Source organism: Thalassophryne amazonica, chromosome 13, assembly GCF_902500255.1.
Source record: "Thalassophryne amazonica chromosome 13, fThaAma1.1, whole genome shotgun sequence".
NCBI classification, from domain to species: Eukaryota; Metazoa; Chordata; class Actinopteri; order Batrachoidiformes; family Batrachoididae; genus Thalassophryne; species Thalassophryne amazonica.
In genome coordinates, this window is record NC_047115.1 from 3,846,543 (window position 1) to 3,865,208 (window position 18,666).

Consider the following 18,666-nt stretch of genomic DNA (forward strand, 5'->3'; position numbering starts at 1 on the left):
ATTGTGAATCTGTTATTCTCTCCTGCTGTTGTGTTGCCTCTTGTCCAGGTCGTAAATGTAAATTGTAATTGTAAATGAGAAAGTGTTCTCAATTGACTTACCTGTTAAAACATTGAATAAATAAATAAATAAAATGAGCCCCAGCCAGGACCATCTGCACCCACTTCAGACATCTTCTCAATCACTCATCTTCAACCGCTTTTCCGGGTTCATGTCGTGGGGACAACAGCTCCAGCAGGGGACCCCAGACTTCCTTTTCCTGGGCCACATTGACCACCTCTGACTGGGGGATCCCGAGGCATTCCCAGGACATTGTGGAGATATAATCTCTCCACCTAGTCCTGGGTCTTCCCCGGGGTCTCCTCCCAGATGGACATGTCTGGAACACCTCCCTACGGAGGTGCCCAGGAGGCATCCTTACCAGATGCCTGAACCACCTCAGCTGGCTCCTTTCAACGTGAAGGAGCAGCGATTCTACTCTGAGCTCCCCACAGATGACCGAACCTGTCACCCTATCTCTAAGGTAGACACCAGCCACCCTCCTGAGGAAGCCCATTTCAGCCGCTTGCACCAGCGATCTAGTTCTTTTGGTCATGACCCAACCCTCATGACCATAGGTGAGAGTAGGAATGAAGATTGACTAGTAGATCGAGAGCTTTGCCTTTTGACTCAGCTCCCTTTTCGTCACAACAGTACAGTAGAGCGAATGTAACATCGCCCCTGCTGCACTGATTCTCCAGCCAATCTCGCACTCCATCGTCCCCTCACTCATGAACAAGACCCCGAGGTACTTGAACTCCTTCACTTGCGGCAAGACCTCATTCCCTACCCAGAGTAGGCAATCCATCGGTTTCCTTCTGAGAACCATGGCCTCAGATTTAGAGGTGCTGATACTCATTCCAGCCACTTCACACTCGGCTGTGAACTGATCCCGTGAGTGTTGGAGGTCACAGGCCGATGAACCCAACAGGACCACATCATCTACAAAAAACAGTGATGAGACCCTGAGCCCACCAAACTGGAAAGCCAAACCAAACTTCAGACATGTTATTCAGCATTATTTGTTGTTGTTTGGAAATCATGTCCTGAAATAACACGTTGTTTTTAGATGACCTTTGGCAACATCTCAACATCGAAGGGGGCAGGCAGAGCAAAAGTGCCACAGCTTATGCCATCCAGGAAGTGCAGAGGTACCTGGCAGAGGGTCCCAGGATCCTCTGAGATACTGGGACAACCAGAAGACAGTATATCCAGACCTCTTCCAGTTGTCATTACAGTTTCTCTGCACTCAGCCTCATCTGTGTCATGTGAGCAGGTGTTTGCTACAAATGAATTTCAAAACGTTTGCAAAACTTATTTTTTGGAATAAAAATCTGTGAAACATAATCCCAGTCAACAAGCATCCTCATTCATAACACATTCACTTAGGTGTTCACATTATGATACATGTTCACATTATTTATTGACTGTATCTAAAATATCAAAGATGTTTTAAAATTACATGATATGAAATAATACAATATAAAATACAGTGACTTAAATGATATTATTATATAGGTCATCAAATCGGTGTCAGTTGAGTCTGTCAACTTGGGTGCCTGTAAGGATTTTTAAGGTCCAGCAGGTGTCAGTATTCAGTGACACAGTATCAAAACAGTTTGGCAATGTATCGAAATGCTTCATGATGCCTTTGACCATCGACCCATCGCTAGTTTTTAAGCAATAGAATTGTTACTTTGTGGATCAGTTTACTGACTCATGTTGTGAATTTACTCAGTGTCAATGTTTTTAAAATAGGTATGATCAGTATTATTGTGGATTTGAAATATTATGGTTTTTAACTTTGAATGTGTGTTTTTATGTACTATCCGTACAACTTTTTTTTTAAGCGCACAATAAAGGTTGTCATTAGCATTCAACATTAAATGCGGCGAGTTTCACTCAGCGTGTCCACTGCAAAAGAGCCGTCTGATCCGTGAGGACGTCTCGCCACACAAGACAGATTATTCCAGGTGTTTGTCATAAAATACTCCAAACTACAGCATCTCGTTTGTAGAGCACAGACGTATTTAGAGACCATATATTATTTGGCCACCATTGTCACATGGAAGAGTGACGTGGGTGTGGCCATGAACTCAGAATCAGTGTCATGATCACTCTTAAAGATCCATCCAACCAGTTTCATTCATTGTTTCATTTATAAACAAAACTAATTCCAGATAGTTTGACATTAACTGCAACTCTGTCATTTTTACAAAGTGAAAATATCTCACATATCTTTAAATTAACGCGCTAATTCTGAAGGTTTGCACATTAACTGACACACACCAAAAGGCATTATGGGAAATGATATTTCTGAGGCTCCATCTGATTATTTCGCCCTCGACCCAGCGTCGTCATGTATGTACAGATATGTCACTCCTTCCTATTACTCCCAGACTTGAGTGTTTTGCTTTTTTCTGATTGGCCTCTCAAAGCCAAATAGTGATGTAGAACTCTCCGACCCCTTTGTTGCTGCATTCAACACAAGCGAAGGCCTCAGAATGCATAGAACAACACTGCCTTCTACTGGATGGCAGTGTGAATAGCGAGGTACATATTTGTAAAACTGAAATGCAGCTTTGTGCTCAGTTTGTCTCAAAATTACATAACAGAGAAAAGCGTTGAATGCATGTGATCGCTGATCCACAAATGAGTCATCTTCACAAACTGAATTTTCTATTTTGCAAATGGCTTCTTTTTTGTACAAATGGAAAAAATGATATATTTACAAAGACACATTTATTTGTAAAAACCAACACACAATCATGAATCCAAGATGGCAGCACATCATTAGACGTTTCTGTTTGTTTATCTTATTTGCTGATTCTGACACCTTGTTATATGATCTACAAGTTGTTTGATTCAAACTGGAATACTAGTGGACTTTCTGGACTTGAATCACATTGTTTGGTTGCACCGTTGGCTCATTGGACCGAGCTGTCCTGTGAAGCTGTGGACCTGCCGCGGTGAAGCCGTCGTATCCACGCTCTTTTATTGATGAGCCCAAACCTCACATTTCTAAGGGAAGTGTTTATTTTTCCCTCTGATTCTGGGCATTTTATATTGTTTTCTATGCTGGGTGGTCCTGATTTTAATTCGTTGATTGCAGCACTGCCCCATCCTTCTGCCTGACATTCTTCACAGCTCTGTGCTGCTGGATGTCAACCGGTTTCCATCGTCTTCTCATTTTTGACAAGCTCGACCTTCACTTGATGAAGGGAAGTGCCTCTTTCCTTTCTGTTTTTGTTTTAGACCCAGACAGGTTTTTCTTAGTTTTTCCATCCATCCATTTTCTTCCGCTTCATCCGGAGTCAGGTCGCGGGGGCAGCAGCTCAAGCAAAGCCTCCCAGACATCCCGATCTACACACCTCCCCCAGCTCCTCCGGGGGAACCCCGAGGCGTTCCCAAGCCAGCCGAGAGACGTAGTCCCTCCAGCGTGTCCTGGGTCTTCCCCGGGGCCTCCTCCCAATGGGACGTGCCCGGAACACCTCTCCAGCGAGGCGTCCAGGGGGCATCCAGAAAAGATGCCCGAGCCACTTCAGCTGGCTCCTTTCGACGTGGAGGAGGAGCGGCTCAACTCCGAGCTCCTCCTGAGTGACCAAGCTCCTCACCCTATCTCTAAGGGAGCGCCCAGCCACCCTGCGGAGGAAACTCATCTCGGCCGCTTGTACTCGCGATCTCGTTCTTTCAGTTATGAGCCAAATCTCATGACCATAGGTGAGGATCGGAATGTAGATTGATCGGTAAATCGAGAGCTTTGCCCCCCTACTCAGCTCTCTCTTCACCACGACGGTCCGATACAGTCACCGCATCACTGCAGACGAAGCACCGATCTATCTATCGATCTCACGCTCCATCCGTCCCTCACTCGTGAACAAGACCCTGAGATACTTAAACTCCTCCACTTGAGACAAGGACACTCCACCAACTTGAAGAGGGCAAAGCACCTTTTTCCAATCGAGAACTATGGCCTCAGATTTAGAGGTGCTGATTTTCATCCCGGATGCTTCACGCTCAGCTGCTCCAGTGCACGCTGAATCAATCAATCAATCAACTTTTTTCTTGTATAGCGCCAAATCACAACAAACAGTTGCCCCAAGGCGCTCCACATTGCAAGGCAAGGCCATACAATAATTATGAAACACAGTCTACGTCTAAAGCAACATAACCAAGGGATGGTCCAGGGTCACCCGATCCAGCCCTAACTATAAGCCTTAGCGAAAAGGAAAGTTTTAAGCCTAATCTTAAAAGTAGAGAGGGTATCTGTCTCCCTGATCTGAATTGGGAGCTGGTTCCACAGGAGAGGAGCCTGAAAGCTGAAGGCTCTGCCTCCCATTCTACTCTTACAAACCCTAGGAACTACAAGTAAGCCCGCAGTCTGAGAGCGAAGCGCTCTAATGGGGTAATATGGTACTACGAGGTCCCTAAGATAAGATGGGACCTGATTATTCAAAACCTTATAAGTAAGAAGAAGAATTTTAAATTCTATTCTAGCATTAACGGGAAGCCAATGAAGGGAGGCCAACACGGGTGAGATATGCTCTCTCCTGCTAGTCCCCGTCAGTACTCTAGCTGCAGCATTCTGAACCAACTGAAGGCTTTTTAGGGAACTTTTAGGACAACCTGATAATAATGAATTACAATAGTCCAGCCTAGAGGAAATAAATGCATGAATTAGTTTTTCAGCATCACTCTGAGACAAGACCTTTCTGATTTTAGAGATATTGCGTAAATGCAAAAAGGCAGTCCTACATATTTGTTTAATATGCGCTTTGAATGACATATCCTGATCAAAAATAACTCCAAGATTTCTCACAGTATTACTAGAGATCAGGGAAATGCCATCCAGAGTAACGATCTGGTTAGACACCATGCTTCTAAGATTTGTGGGGCCAAGTACAATAACTTCAGTTTTATCTGAGTTTAAAAGCAGGAAATTAGAGGTCATCCATGTCTTTATGTCTGTAAGACAATCCTGCAGTTTAGCTAATTGGTGCGTATCCTCTGGCTTCATGGATAGATAAAGCTGGGTATCATCTGCGTAACAATGAAAATTTAAGCAATACCGTCTAATAATACTGCCCAAGGGAAGCATGTATAAAGTGAATAAAATTGGTCCTAGCACAGAACCTTGTGGAACTCCATAATTAACTTTAGTCTGTGAAGAAGATTCCCCATTTACATGAACAAACTGTAATCTATTAGACAAATATGATTCAAACCACCGCAGCGCAATGCCTTTAATACCTATGACATGCTCTAATCTCTAATAAAATTTTATGGTCAACAGTATCAAAAGCAGCACTGAGGTCCAACAGAACAAGCACAGAGATAAGTCCACTGTCCAAAGCCATAAGAAGATCATTTGTAACCTTCACTAATGCTGTTTCTGTACTATGATGAATTCTAAAACCTGACTGAAACTCTTCAAATAGACCATTCCTCTGCAGGTGATCAGTTAGCTGTTTTACAACTACCCTCTCAAGAATCTTTGAGAGAAAAGGAAGGTTGGAGATTGGCCTATAATTAGCTAAGATAGCTGGGTCAAGTGATGGCTTTTTAAGTAATGGTTTAATTACTGCCACCTTAAAGGCCTGTGGTACATAACCAACTAACAAAGATAGATTGATCATATTTAAGATTGAAGCATTAAATAATGGTAGGACTTCCTTGAGCAGCCTGGCAGGAATGGGGTCTAATAAGCATGTTGATGGTTTGGATGAAGTAACTAATGAAAATAACTCAGACAGAACAATCGGAGAGAAAGAGTCTAACCAAATACCGGCATCACTGAAAGCAGCCAAAGATAACGATACATCTTTGGGATGGTTATGAGTAATTTTTTCTCTAATAGTCAAAATTTTGTTAGCAAAGAAAGTCATGAAGTCATTACTAGTTAAAGTTAATGGAATACTCAGCTCAATAGAGCTCTGACTCTTTGTCAGCCTGGCTACAGTGCTGAAAAGAAACCTGGGGTTGTTCTTATTTTCTTCAATTAGTGATGAGTAGAAAGATGTCCTAGCTTCACGAAGGGCTTTCTTATAGAGCAACAAACTCTTTTTCCAGGCTAAGTGAAGATCTTCTAAATTAGTGAGACGCCATTTCCTCTCCAACTTACGGGTTATCAGCTTTAAGCTACGAGTTTGTGAGTTATACCACGGAGTCAGACACTTCTGATTTAAAGCTCTCTTTTTCAGAGGAGCTACAGCATCCAAAGTTGTCTTCAATGAGGATGTAAAACTATTGACAAGATACTCTAACTCCCTTACAGAGTTTAGGTAGCTACTCTGCTCTGTGTTGGTATATGACATTAGAGAACATAAAGAAGGAATCATATCCTTAAACCTAGTTACAGCGCTTTCTGAAAGACTTCTAGTGTAATGAAACTTATTCCCCACTGCAGGGTAGTCCATCAGGGTAAATGTAAATGTTATTAAAAATGATCAGACAAAAGGGAGTTTTCAGGGAATACTGTTAAGTCTTCTATTTCCATACCATAAGTCAGAACAAGATCTAAAATATGATTAAAGTGGTGGGTGGACTCATTTACTTTTTGAGCAAAGCCGATAGAGTCTAATAATAGATTAAATGCAGTGTTGAGGCTGTCATTCTCAGCATCTGTGTGGATGTTAAAATCGCCCACTATAACTATCTTATCTGAGCTAAGCACTAAGTCAGACAAAAGGTCTGAAAATTCACAGAGAAACTCACAGTAACGACCAGGTGGACGATAGATAATAACAAATAAAACTGGTTTTTGGGACTTCCAATTTGGATGGACAAGACTAAGAGACAAGCTTTCAAATGAATTAAAGCTCTGTCTAGGTTTTTGATTAATTAATAAGCTGGAATGGAAGATTGCTGCTAATCCTCCGCCCCGGCCCGTGCTACGAGCATTCTGACAGTTAGTGTGACTCGGGGGTGTTGACTCATTTAAACTAACATATTCATCCTGCTGTAACCAAGTTTCTGTTAGGCAGAATAAATCAATATGTCGATCAATTATTATATCATTTACCAACAGGGACTTAGAAGAAAGAGACCTAATGTTTAATAGACCACATTTAACTGTTTTAGTCTGTGGTGCAATTGAAGGTGCTATATTATTTTTTCTTTTTGAATTTTTATGCTTAAATAGATTTTTGCTAGTTATTGGTGGTCTGGGAGCAGGCACCGTCTCTACGGGGATGGGGTAATAGGGGGATGGCAGGGGGAGAGAAGCTGCAGAGAGGTGTATAAGACCACAGCTCTGCCTCCTGGTCCCAACGCTAGACAGTCACAGTTTGGAGGATCCCAAAAAATTGGCCAGATTTCTAGAAATGAGAGCTGCTCCCTCTAAAGTGGTCCTGATTTGACGAAGCTAGCAGAACCACATCATCTGCAAACAGCAGAGATGAGATTCTGTGGTTCCCAAACCGGACGACCTCTACACCCTGACTGCACCTAGAAATTCTGTCCATAAATGTAATGAACAGAGCCGGTGACAAAGGGCAGCCCTGGCGGAGGCCGACGTGCACTGGAAAGAGGCTTGACTTACTATTGGCAATGTGAACCAAGCTCCTGCTGTGGTTGTACAGGGACCGGATAGCCCTTAACAAAGGACCACGGACCCGTACTCCTGGAACACCCCCCCCCACACACACACACACACACACACACACACACAGGGCCCCTCGAGGGACACGGTCGAATGATCCACAAAACACATGTGGACTGGTTGGGCAAACTACAGTGAACCCCTGAGCAGCTGATGGGGGGCGTAGAGATGGTCCAGTGTGCTGCGACCAGGACGAAAACCACACTGCTCCTCCTGAATCCGAGGTTCAACTATCGGTCGAATTCTCCTCTCCAGTACACTGGAATAGATCTTACTGGGGAGGCTGAGGAGTGTGATCCCCCTGTAGTTGGAACACTCTGGTCCCCCTTCTTAAACAGAGGGACCACCACCCCGGTCTGCCAATCCAGTGGCACTGTCCCCGACCGCCACGCAATGTTGCAGAGACGTGTCAACCAAGACAGACCCACAACATCCAGAGACTTAAGGTACTCCGGACGGATTTCATCCACCCCAGGAACCTTGCCACCTAGGAGCTTTCTGACCACCTCGGTGACTTCGGCCTGGGTGATGGATGTGTCTGCCTCTGAGTCCCTAGTCTCTGCTTCCTCTTCAGAAGATGTGACGATGGGATTGACGTGATGTGACGAGTTTCTTAGTTTTTAATTTAGCTTATTTTATTCAAAGCTCTGTTCCACTTCTGACTTCCTGGTGAGGGACGTCATGCGTGGGATTCCCCTCGGGCTGATGACGGAGGTCATCCGCAACTCACTAAGCTCGACTGTGCAGCTTTTCGGATTTGTAGCTGAGAACTCCAACAGTATTGCTGAAAACCAGTTTTTTATTTGTCCTCCTCGTGGGATGTTTAGTGAGGACTCGACCATAGTCCTGCATCCCCAGGTCTGTTTGGATTGGTCCTGCCATTATAACCATGCAGCATTGTGTGCCCCCTTCAGGTTCTGCATTGTTGACCCAGCCTTTAATTATGGCTTTAACATGTCTGCTCTGTTTTTTACTGTTTCTTCTAGTTGTACTCGTGTTTTTGTATTCGTCTTGTATATAAAGTTAAACCGCTCAGGTCTGATAGAGGCAGATGATAATGGTTGATTGTTTTATTCCTACTTGTGTGCGGTAACGTGCAGCTCAGTCCTGGTCCTGAACTCTGTGTTTCGACCCCTGCTCATTTTAAACATCTGTCTGGTTTAAGTATTATTTATCTGAATGTGCGCAGCTTGTTCTTAAAAATGGTTACGGTTCAAATATGGGTTAATTCACCTGAGGCGGACCTTGTTGTAATATCTGAAACTTGATATGAACATAGATGGTTCCTTGTTTATCACTGTCAGACCTAAGAAAGGAGGCGGTGCTGCTATTTTTGTCAAATCTAGATTCCACACCAGGGTTGTTTTGTCTGAATGGATCTGTGAGTGTGTGGAATTCCTGCCTTTAAATGTGGAAATATGCAAAAACATCAACATAACTGTTGTTGGTTGTTTTCTGTCTCCGTCTGCCTCAAAACATGCGTTGCATTCTTTGTCACACCTTTTATCCAGACTGAAGTACAATGTTGACCTGACCTGGGAATGGCTTAAGCCAGTATGTAATTCTGTCAGTCTCACCCACTCGTCCAAATCTTAAATGTATTGAGACGTCCACCTTAACTGACATCATTCTTACAAATGTCCCTCGTAAATTTTCAGCCATCGGAGTAATTTGCAGCGACTTAAGTGACCGCTGGGCCATTGCTGCTGTTTTTAAGAGGAATCTTAAACTTGTTAGTGAGCAAGGATTTCATCCTGATTTAACGGGAGGAACTGAGCTGATCCCTGATGTGGAGGCAGCACGTGCCTTCTTTATTGTACAAATAATGAATGTTTGAGTTCAATGGTACAAATATTTCATGAGGTGAAAGCTGAAATATACTATTTAACGAGGCGAAGCTGATTAGAATGGTATGTTTCAGCTTTCAGCTACCAGTGCAGCGAAAAAAAATCGTCAGAAATGAGTCAAGCTTTTCATTCTTTCTTCCTGCTAACAGCCTCCAGACAGCACAGAGGATTTGTTTTGCGTGTGTGCGTGCACAAGCACGTGTGGGCATGTGCAATGGTACCAAAAGTATGGAACTAAATTTGCACTCTAAATGGAACCAAACTGCACTCTAAATGCAATGCAACACAAATGGGATGAATTAATCCATGTCATGTGACATACAAAGCACCAATCAAATGACAAGGATCCACTCAGCTGTTATATAAAGATGCTCATGCTCCTTATAGGAGGTACAGTGTAAAGCGTCATGATCAGCCCCAGTTCTCCTCTGAACTAGCAGACACGGTTCATAAGAGGAACTCCACCTGGGCCAAGGCAGAAACCACAGGTTCCACCTCAGATTGGCTTGTTTTTAGACAACTCAAATAAATGTTCTTCCTAAAAGGAAAAGAAAACCCACTGCTAATTTATGACTGGGTTGGTAGATTATGATATTGAGAGCCCATATGAAAAGTTGTAGGTATGTGTGATCATTTATGTTAAAGTTAAGTGTTTTTGTACGGCTGGCCTAAAGCCACCAGCAGGTGGCCGTGTTGGCTGCTGTAACAGCGATCTGTGACATCACATGGGAACAGAGGTTCGCAACTCTGCCAGTGTCACCCTCCAGTATAGAAGGGCAAAGCATATAAGTGGCAATCAACATCCCGGATTGGTATTGGGTTCCGATACCGACGTAATTCGCAGATTGGACGTAATTTGCAGATTCCCGATCCAACCTGCGGGATTTTCCGATACTGGAGAGAAACCACATCTGTGAAACCTCTCCAGTGCTGACTGTTCTGTGTACTGCTGAACAGTAGGAGGGGAGGAGGGATGTTTCTGCGCTGAAGGCGAGCTGCTTCTTCTGCGAGCACGCACCAGAGATGAGCTTTAATCCACCGGTAATCACAAATTTCCACCCAGCTCTTGGGTTCAAATGGTCTGTTCCAAAAAACAAACTGAATTGTTACTGAAAATCAGCCACTTTAATGCCCCAGGGCTGTGAAGCCACAGCTCAGAGTGCAGCTGAAGAGGACAGCTGAACAGAGATTCACTCCACTGAACACGAAAACCACCAAAATCCTTCAGTCTTTATCTTGTTACTCCTGTGAGTGCCGCTCATGATACATTTAGAAATGTAGTTTATTTTAAAGTTGAAAGGCTTCATGTTTGCTCAGCAGGAAAATGGTGAGTGAGGGAGAGAGGACTTTTCCATCAGCACGTGTTCACCATCTGTAGCTTTCTGTGCTCATGCTACACAGTACAGCAGTGCCACAAGTGATCCGGGTGTTTTTTCTGGTTGGTTAAAATTGTGTCAAAGGCGACATTTATGAAATTGTCAAATTCTGCTTAAGGAGCTGTCTCTGAGAAAATCAGGTGGGTGGCAATGTAGGTGTCTCGATGGCCGACTCGGATTTTGATAAAATTTTCACCAATTACCCATCAAATAGATTGATCAGGCATGATAAAGTTTGTTTTTTCATCAGACCAAATTTGACCAAATTTTTGGTCAATTCAGAATTTGATGTCCAAACCCAGAGAAAGATGGTCTAGTTTATTTTCATAATGGGGTTTATCTTGGCTAAACAAAAATAAGATATTATGATCATGTGATACAGTACCTGTATTCTGACACTTTTTCTGTCCATAAAAAGCAAAAAAAATACCTTTCATTTTGAAGATTGACCTTGGAATTACGCAAAGACCTTGATTAGTTCTACTCCCTATATCTGAAAACACATAAATTAATACTTTGGTTGCTGAAATAGGTAAAATATTGACTGTAATAATGAGGAGATTCAAATTTGATGAAATAGAGTGGGATTTCAAAGAACCTTACTTTTCCGACCTTAAAGACCTGAAATCTATTAAACAGTCATATTGCATATCAATATAAAGGCAATAATCTCTTGTATCACACTGATTCATTAAAAGCTCAATGTTATCAATTCTGGTGATAATACATACTGCTGAATATGAAAAATTGGCAAAAACAAATTGCAGAATCTTGACCTTTGTCAATGACCTTGATCTCTGGTCATAAAACTAATTACATAAATTAACTCCCCTTATTGGAAAACACATTAAATGATGCCTTATTTACTGAAATAGGCAAAATATTGACAAATATATGAGGGATTTCAAATTTCCCGCTCACCAGGATTTGGCCCTAAAAGCATTGGCCTATAAAATTCAAAAAGTGATTATAGAAATATAAGGAAAAGTTCCACCGAACAGACAATGGTTTACAGAGGTTCAGGGTCTCCCCGATGATGCCTCATGCTCAGTTTTTCTAACCATGTGCTCGGATTTGAAAATTGCTTTGTCAGTTTGCCATTTTTACTATATATTTGAAAGTCATTGATTCTCTGGGTGTTTTGACATCAAATTTTGAATTGACCAAAAATGGGGTAAAATTTAGTCTGATGAAAAAAATAAACATCACTATGCCTAATCAATCTATCTGAAGGGCAATTGGTGACACCTACATGGCCACCCGCCTGATTTTCTCAGACAGCTCATTAAATGCTGACTTTTGAGATGGATATTAGTTATTTTCATTGATATGCATCAATCATTAGTTTATAGCACAGTCTGTCTTCCCAGCTGTATTATATCAGTGGGTTTTCTTTTCCTTTAATTAAGAAAGCCAAATCAGAATATTACCACTGAAAATTTAAGTGACCCAAGGATGTTCTGGAAAACCATAAACTCACTTTCTGTGAATAGAAGTTCTCATTTTCTAACTTACCTGTGTTATGAAGGACTCCACTGTTGTGCAGAACAAGATGGAGATCTTGAACCCTTTCAATGAGCTTTTTCTATCTTCTGGCTCCTTGTTTGATTCTACTCATTCAACATCGGGGAAGCCCAGTTCTGCTGTGCTGGTGGATACTGGACAAGTTTTTTTAAAACATTTTTTTATCTTGAACCTTTTTCTGTGCACGACATTTGCAAAGCCTTAAAAAAAATACAGATCCTAGAAAACCATCAGGGCCTGATCTAACTGAACCTTACTTCCTGAAAGTGATCTGATTTTATAGCAAGGTCTTTGACATATGTTTTTTTATCTTTCATTGGAAACTAAGGTTGTTCCAAGGCTGTGGAAATCCGTGTTTGTGCTCCCGTTATTGAAGGGCGGTGACCCAGCTTGCTTAAAGAACTATAGCCCGATATCAGACTTAATCAGTGCCGGCCAGAATCCTTGAAACTCTGGTTAGTAACCAATTAAAACAGTTTCTGTCCTATCAATGACATTCTTTGTACATATCAGTCAAGCTTTAGGAAAAAGCACAGTACGGTCACAGCTGCTCTAAAAGTGGTTAATGACACATCGGTAGCACTTGATAAGAAACAGCACTGTGTATCGCTTTCTATAGACTTGTCTGAAGAATTTGATACGGTTGATCATGATGTTTTAAAGATGAGACTTTTTCGGTCAGGACTCTCTGAGCAATCACTTGTCTGGTTTTTGGACTATCTTAGTGACAGATCTCAGTGCATTACACATGATGGTCTATGCTCTGAATTTGTATCAGTCTCCAAGGGTGTACCACAGGGTTCTATTTTAGGTCCTCTTTTATTTACACTATGTAAATAATCTGGGTCAAAATGTGTTCTCTGCTAATGTTCATTTCTATGCAGATGACATAGTCATTTAGTGCTGTGCATCTACACTTGCTCTGGCCATTAGGCACCTGCAGGATGCTTTTGTTATTCAGGATAACCTACATCAGCTAAAGCTTGTTCTTAATGCTGAAAAGACCAAACTCATGATCTTTAGTAACTCAAAGCTCAGAGCACTCGTCCCTGCTGTGGTCACCCTGGACGGAAAGATCATAGAGATGATTAGTTCTTATAAATATCTGGGTATTTTAATTGATGACTCCCTAAATTTCACAACGCATGTTCTTCAACTAGTGAAAAAAACTGAGACTGAAATTGAGTTTTTATTTTCATAATAAGTTGTGCTTTTCTTTTAATGTAAAAAAAAAAAAAAAAAAGTGGCTTGTTGCTGCCACATTTTTATCAGTGCTGGACTCTGGTGATGTTTTGTACATGCGGGCCTCTGCTCAGTGTCTTCACAGAATTGATACAGCTTACCATGGCGCCCTGAGACATAACAAATTGTAAAGTCGTGACTCATCATTACGAGTTAGATTCTCGGGTGGGACGGCCTTCTTTGGCCACCCCTGTTATCACTGCTGTTAACTTGTTAAGTCATCACACATTAATAATTCAGTTACCATGGTTACTGGGTTGATGATGCTTCCTGGTCCTGGACTGCACAGGTTATTTTAGTGGCTCTGGTTTGTGTTTTTTAAACTGGGTCAGGACACGTTCTAATGAGTCTGTTTAATTCCCTGGGCCTGGACCCACCTGGTCTGTAATGTGTCCCTCTGTGTTTCTGTAGTTTTTCGAGGGGAAGGAGTTGCGTCTGAAGCAGGAATACTTCGTGGTCGCTGCCACACTGCAGGACATCATCCGCAGGTTCAAATCCTCCAAGTTTGGCTGCAGAGACCCAATCAGGACATCATTTGACACGTTCCCAGAGAAGGTTAAGGTTACGTCTCGTCTCACCTCCACGTACATATTACACCATGTATTAACTAGAGAGGGGCCGATCCGTACCTGTATCGGTATCTGGTCCCGTATTGAAGTCTTTCACTCGTCTGGGTTGGACAGGGCCGATCCACTTCCCCATCCAGATTCCCTTATACTACTTACCCTGAACCCACCATAACGTGACACGAGGTGCGTCATGATCCAGATTCCGTTCTGCCTTTTAACCCTCTGTAACATCAGTCTGTAACTGAGTGAACAAATAACCTTAACTTTTGATTGGCCTAAAATGCCGTTTTTTGGAGATATTTCAGTCTTAAAATTTCAAAAAGTAAAACAGTTACTTGTGCCGAGTGTAACGCCATACTGGTTGTCCACATGTTGAGGTTTGACGTCAGAGTTCCAGGACTTCATCTCACTGACGCTTTCCACAAACATGATGAACGTTCAGCAGCTGAGCTTATTGCCGTGTTGTGTAATGTAATGTGTAGAAAGTTTCGATCGTTAAGATGTTTCAGGTCTAAGAAAACATATGTAGATGGTTCTAGTGGACCTTCTGCCATTTGTCCCTGAACCTCTGTCTCCTTCTACTCTACCTGTACTCATCTATGTTCATCCCGTTCTTAATGGCATAGTCATCATCTCATCACATTCAAACTACTTTCCTGGACCTTCTGAGATGTTCCTCTAATCCCCTCACTTCTTTTTTCTATTTAGCTTTGTATCTGCTCACATCCATCTCAGTGTTCTCACTTCTCCTGCACTCCCCTCACTGCCCATGTCTCAGCACCATACACCATTGTTGGTCTTATAAACCTGACCTTTAACCTTTGTCTCAAGTCTTGGACCACACTACACTCCTGATCCTGGCACTTCCTCTGGCTTCCAAAGTCTTTCATTCTTCTGGCTTCCTCCTTCATCAACATCTTGTCATCTTCAAAAAGTGCCACCAACGAAACTGCTCTTTATTCCCAAAAAGTAACAAGCAGGCCTTAAAGAAGGTCCCTGGTGGAAGCTGACCTGAACTAGAATCTGGTTTCTTCCTTTGGTCCTGTTTCTAACTGGGTCCTCATTAATCGTACATCTTGAACACTTCTTCCAGACTAGGCTGGTCCTCCATTCTCCCTTGTGGACCCCCAGACAGTCCATTCCTGCTACTTTATGCCGGAATTTGGTTAAAGAGGTGGACTCGAGGCCAGATGGTCCTCTTGTGGACAGAGGGTCCTCATGCTTATTACACCACATTACTAATATACTCCCGGTGCAGTGGTGGGCACAGCTAACCAAAAAGTTAGCTTTGATAACCATTAATCCAATAACTGAAACGTTATCTTTTATGATAAACCAATAAACTGCTAAAAAAATTTATCTTTATTACAGATAATCAATAACTTTTAGTATTGATTCGGACGTGGCCACATCAGATTACACTCAGCTTCTGATGAACTAGTTTCACTTTCACTTTTTGCTTCTGGGTAAATTCAAGGATCACAAACACATAAGAATGCATGAAAAATGAATGAATAAAAAAATAAAACCCCAAACACTGTCATCATCTATCAAAAGCAGTAAAACACAGTATTAGAAGTCAGTTTCTCAGTATTAGATACACGAACTAAAAAGTTGCTGCTTTTTTCACACACTTTGAACCCTGCGACTTAAACAACCGAAATACGTCCATTAATGCATTGATTGGCAGAATAAAAGACACGAAGTAAATATAAATTAACCTGTTAGTTTCAGTGGGATTCATCTGAAGAAAAGGTGACGGTGAAGAAAAGTCCCTCTGTACACAGCTGCGCCATGAGAGCTCCTCTCCCCCACTGAGTCTTGGCGATTAAATTATCCTGTCAGCCACAAAGAAATAAAATAATGTTAAAATTAGTCCATTTTGTTTTTGTGTCGAGCGGACTCACTCAATGTAACGTCCAAAGTGAACCTGAACTACACTACCCACAATGCTCCCTGCCTCGACCGGCCAGTCACGTCTGTCACTTAATGATGAGGTCATCAGCAAACGACAGGCAGCCAGTTTGCTACAAACACACCACAAACTGACTAAAATGTTTGATTTTAGGGTTTACAAACATTTTAGACTGTTAAACTTTGCTCACGTTACCAGCAAAAAAAAAAAAAAAAAAAAAAGTTATTGGAACTAAATTTATTGGAAGATAATTGGTCTGATGATGGTTTTAAAAGTTATCTGAAAAGCTAATCCGCTAACAAAAACATTAGCGTTGATAATTATGTTATCAGATTAGCTGAACTGTGCCCACCACTATCCTGGTGTGTGTGTGTGTGTGTGTGTGTGTGTGTGTGTGTGTGTGTGTGTGTGTGTGTGTGTGTGTGTGTGTGTGTGTGTGTGTGTGTGTGTGTGTGTGTGTGTGTGTTTAAAGCCCTTTGAGTCTCTTCATTGGATGAAAACGCGTCCATTTACACATCATAGAACATCATCTCCATTTTGAGTGACCTTAAATATTTCCCTGTTCCATGAGATCGTCCGTCAAACACCACCTGTTTCTTAGATGTTGGACACACGCGTCCATGAACAGGTGTGATGTGCTCAGGTTTGACCTCCTTTGCCTTAAAACGTCTCTCTGCTGTCTCCCGAGTCATCTGAAGCGGCCGCGTGGATTGTGTGCGTGCTCGTGTTTCTTCTTCTGTGGTGGTAAACGGTCTTCTCGCTCTGTTCTCAGGTGGCGATCCAGCTGAATGACACCCACCCGGCTCTGGCAATCCCTGAGCTGATGAGGATCCTGGTGGACATGGAAAAGCTGGACTGGGACAAGGTCTGCTCATACTCGGCTGACTGAGTCTGAACCCTCCCGCTGGTGGACTCTGCGGTGCTCTGACGTGATTGGTGTTGCTGCTGACCTCTGACCTCTGTCTTACTGTGCAGTGGCTGTGTGTTTCAGGCGTGGGACATCACGCGTCATACGTGTGCATACACCAATCACACGGTCCTGCCCGAGGCTCTGGAGCGCTGGCCCGTCTTCCTGTTCGAGCAGCTGTTGCCTCGACACCTCAGCATCATCTACGAGATCAACCAGCGACACCTAGATGTAAGACCTGATTCCTGAGGACCCAAGAGGTCTTCTGCATTGTATCTACCTCAGCTGAGCCCGTCCCGTACTTCAAAGCTGAACCTAAAGTTTTTTCTTTGTTTGACGCCGATGTGTGTAACGAGGAAACGATGCGTTCAGTCGCTCTGAGCGTTAGTCTGGACCAGGAAACGTTCCACATGACCTTCAGATTATTGCCTCTAAAACAAATACTCTTGTTTGTGAATATGTGAAACCTCAAACTGCTCAGTTTCCATAGTAACCCAGCTTATTGGATGAAACGTAATGACTCTAAACAAGCAACAGTGGCCTCTGGTGGCAACCATGTGATTAGCTGTAAAGCTTCACAAGCAGCTTCACAGGTTTGTCTTTGTTTTACTGTTCAGCATGATCCAAAATAAGACGTTCACTGATCCTGTGTCACAGCTGAATATACAGTAGTGTTTTTGTTTTTATCCACTGACTCTGACTGAACAGAGGACTTGCTGAAGAATGAACTCTGTAACAGGCGGGCAGGGGGAGGACTCAGCGGCGGGTGGGGAGTCGCTCTGTGGCAGGCAGGCGGGCGGGTGCTCTGTCGGGGGGAGGACTCTGCGGCGGGCGGGTGGGTGCTCTGTCGGGGGGAGGACTCAGCGGCGGGTGGGGAGTCGCTCTGTGGCAGGCAGGCGGGCGGGTGCTCTGTCGGGGGGAGGACTCTGCGGCGGGCGGGCGGGTGCTCTGTCGGGGGGAGGACTCTGCGGCGGGCGGGTGGGTGCTCTGTCGGGGGGAGGACTCTGTGGCGGCCGGCTGGGCGGGGGAGGACTTGCTGGCTCTGTTAATCCTCTTGCACAAACCTTTTTGACAATGGTAAAGTCCGTGACCTGAACCAACATGTCGTATCTGAGGAACAAGAAGCAAAGGTCCAAAAAACCAAACCCAGGTTCTGCTCAGGTCTTCTTCATGTGTGAAGATAACTGTGGTTAAAGGTGGCGAACATTTGCACAGTGATGTCATTATGATGTAATGAGGGGTCGCGTTGAGCTGAACTCAAACGTCTGATATTCAGGAGTCGACTTTGTGAGGAATAAAGAAGGAAGTTGTGAATGTTTTTTATTTATTTAGTTTTTTTTAATGTTTGGATGTTTTCCTCCCAGAAAATCGCGGCCATGTTTCCTGGGGACACGGATCGTGTCCGGCGGATGTCTATTATTGAGGAAGGAGACCCGAAGAGGATTAACATGGCCCACCTGTGCGTGGTCGGGTCTCACGCCGTCAATGGAGTCGCCCAGATCCACTCCAACATTGTCAAGAGCACTGTGTGAGTGCAACACCCCACAGTGCCCCCTAGTGTTCATTCCAGCTGAGAACAAATGTCAGGACAGGGTTAGCCCTGAGGGGGGCGCTGTAGGGAGCATCAGTGTTATTTAGATCGGTAAA

The 18,666-nt window shown here is 43.2% G+C and overlaps 1 protein-coding gene across 1 annotated transcript in view; it reads left to right on the top strand.

Annotated features, from left to right (window-relative positions):
• pygb (phosphorylase, glycogen; brain) overlaps positions 1-18,666 on the top strand; it is a 74,643-nt gene that overhangs the window by 37,239 nt on the left and 18,738 nt on the right. Inside the window, exons 8-11 of the mRNA XM_034185726.1 lie at positions 14,040-14,183; positions 16,885-16,977; positions 17,104-17,250; positions 18,384-18,547. Coding sequence (XP_034041617.1) covers positions 14,040-14,183; positions 16,885-16,977; positions 17,104-17,250; positions 18,384-18,547 — 548 coding nt within the window. The remainder of the gene's footprint in view (positions 1-14,039; positions 14,184-16,884; positions 16,978-17,103; positions 17,251-18,383; positions 18,548-18,666) is intronic.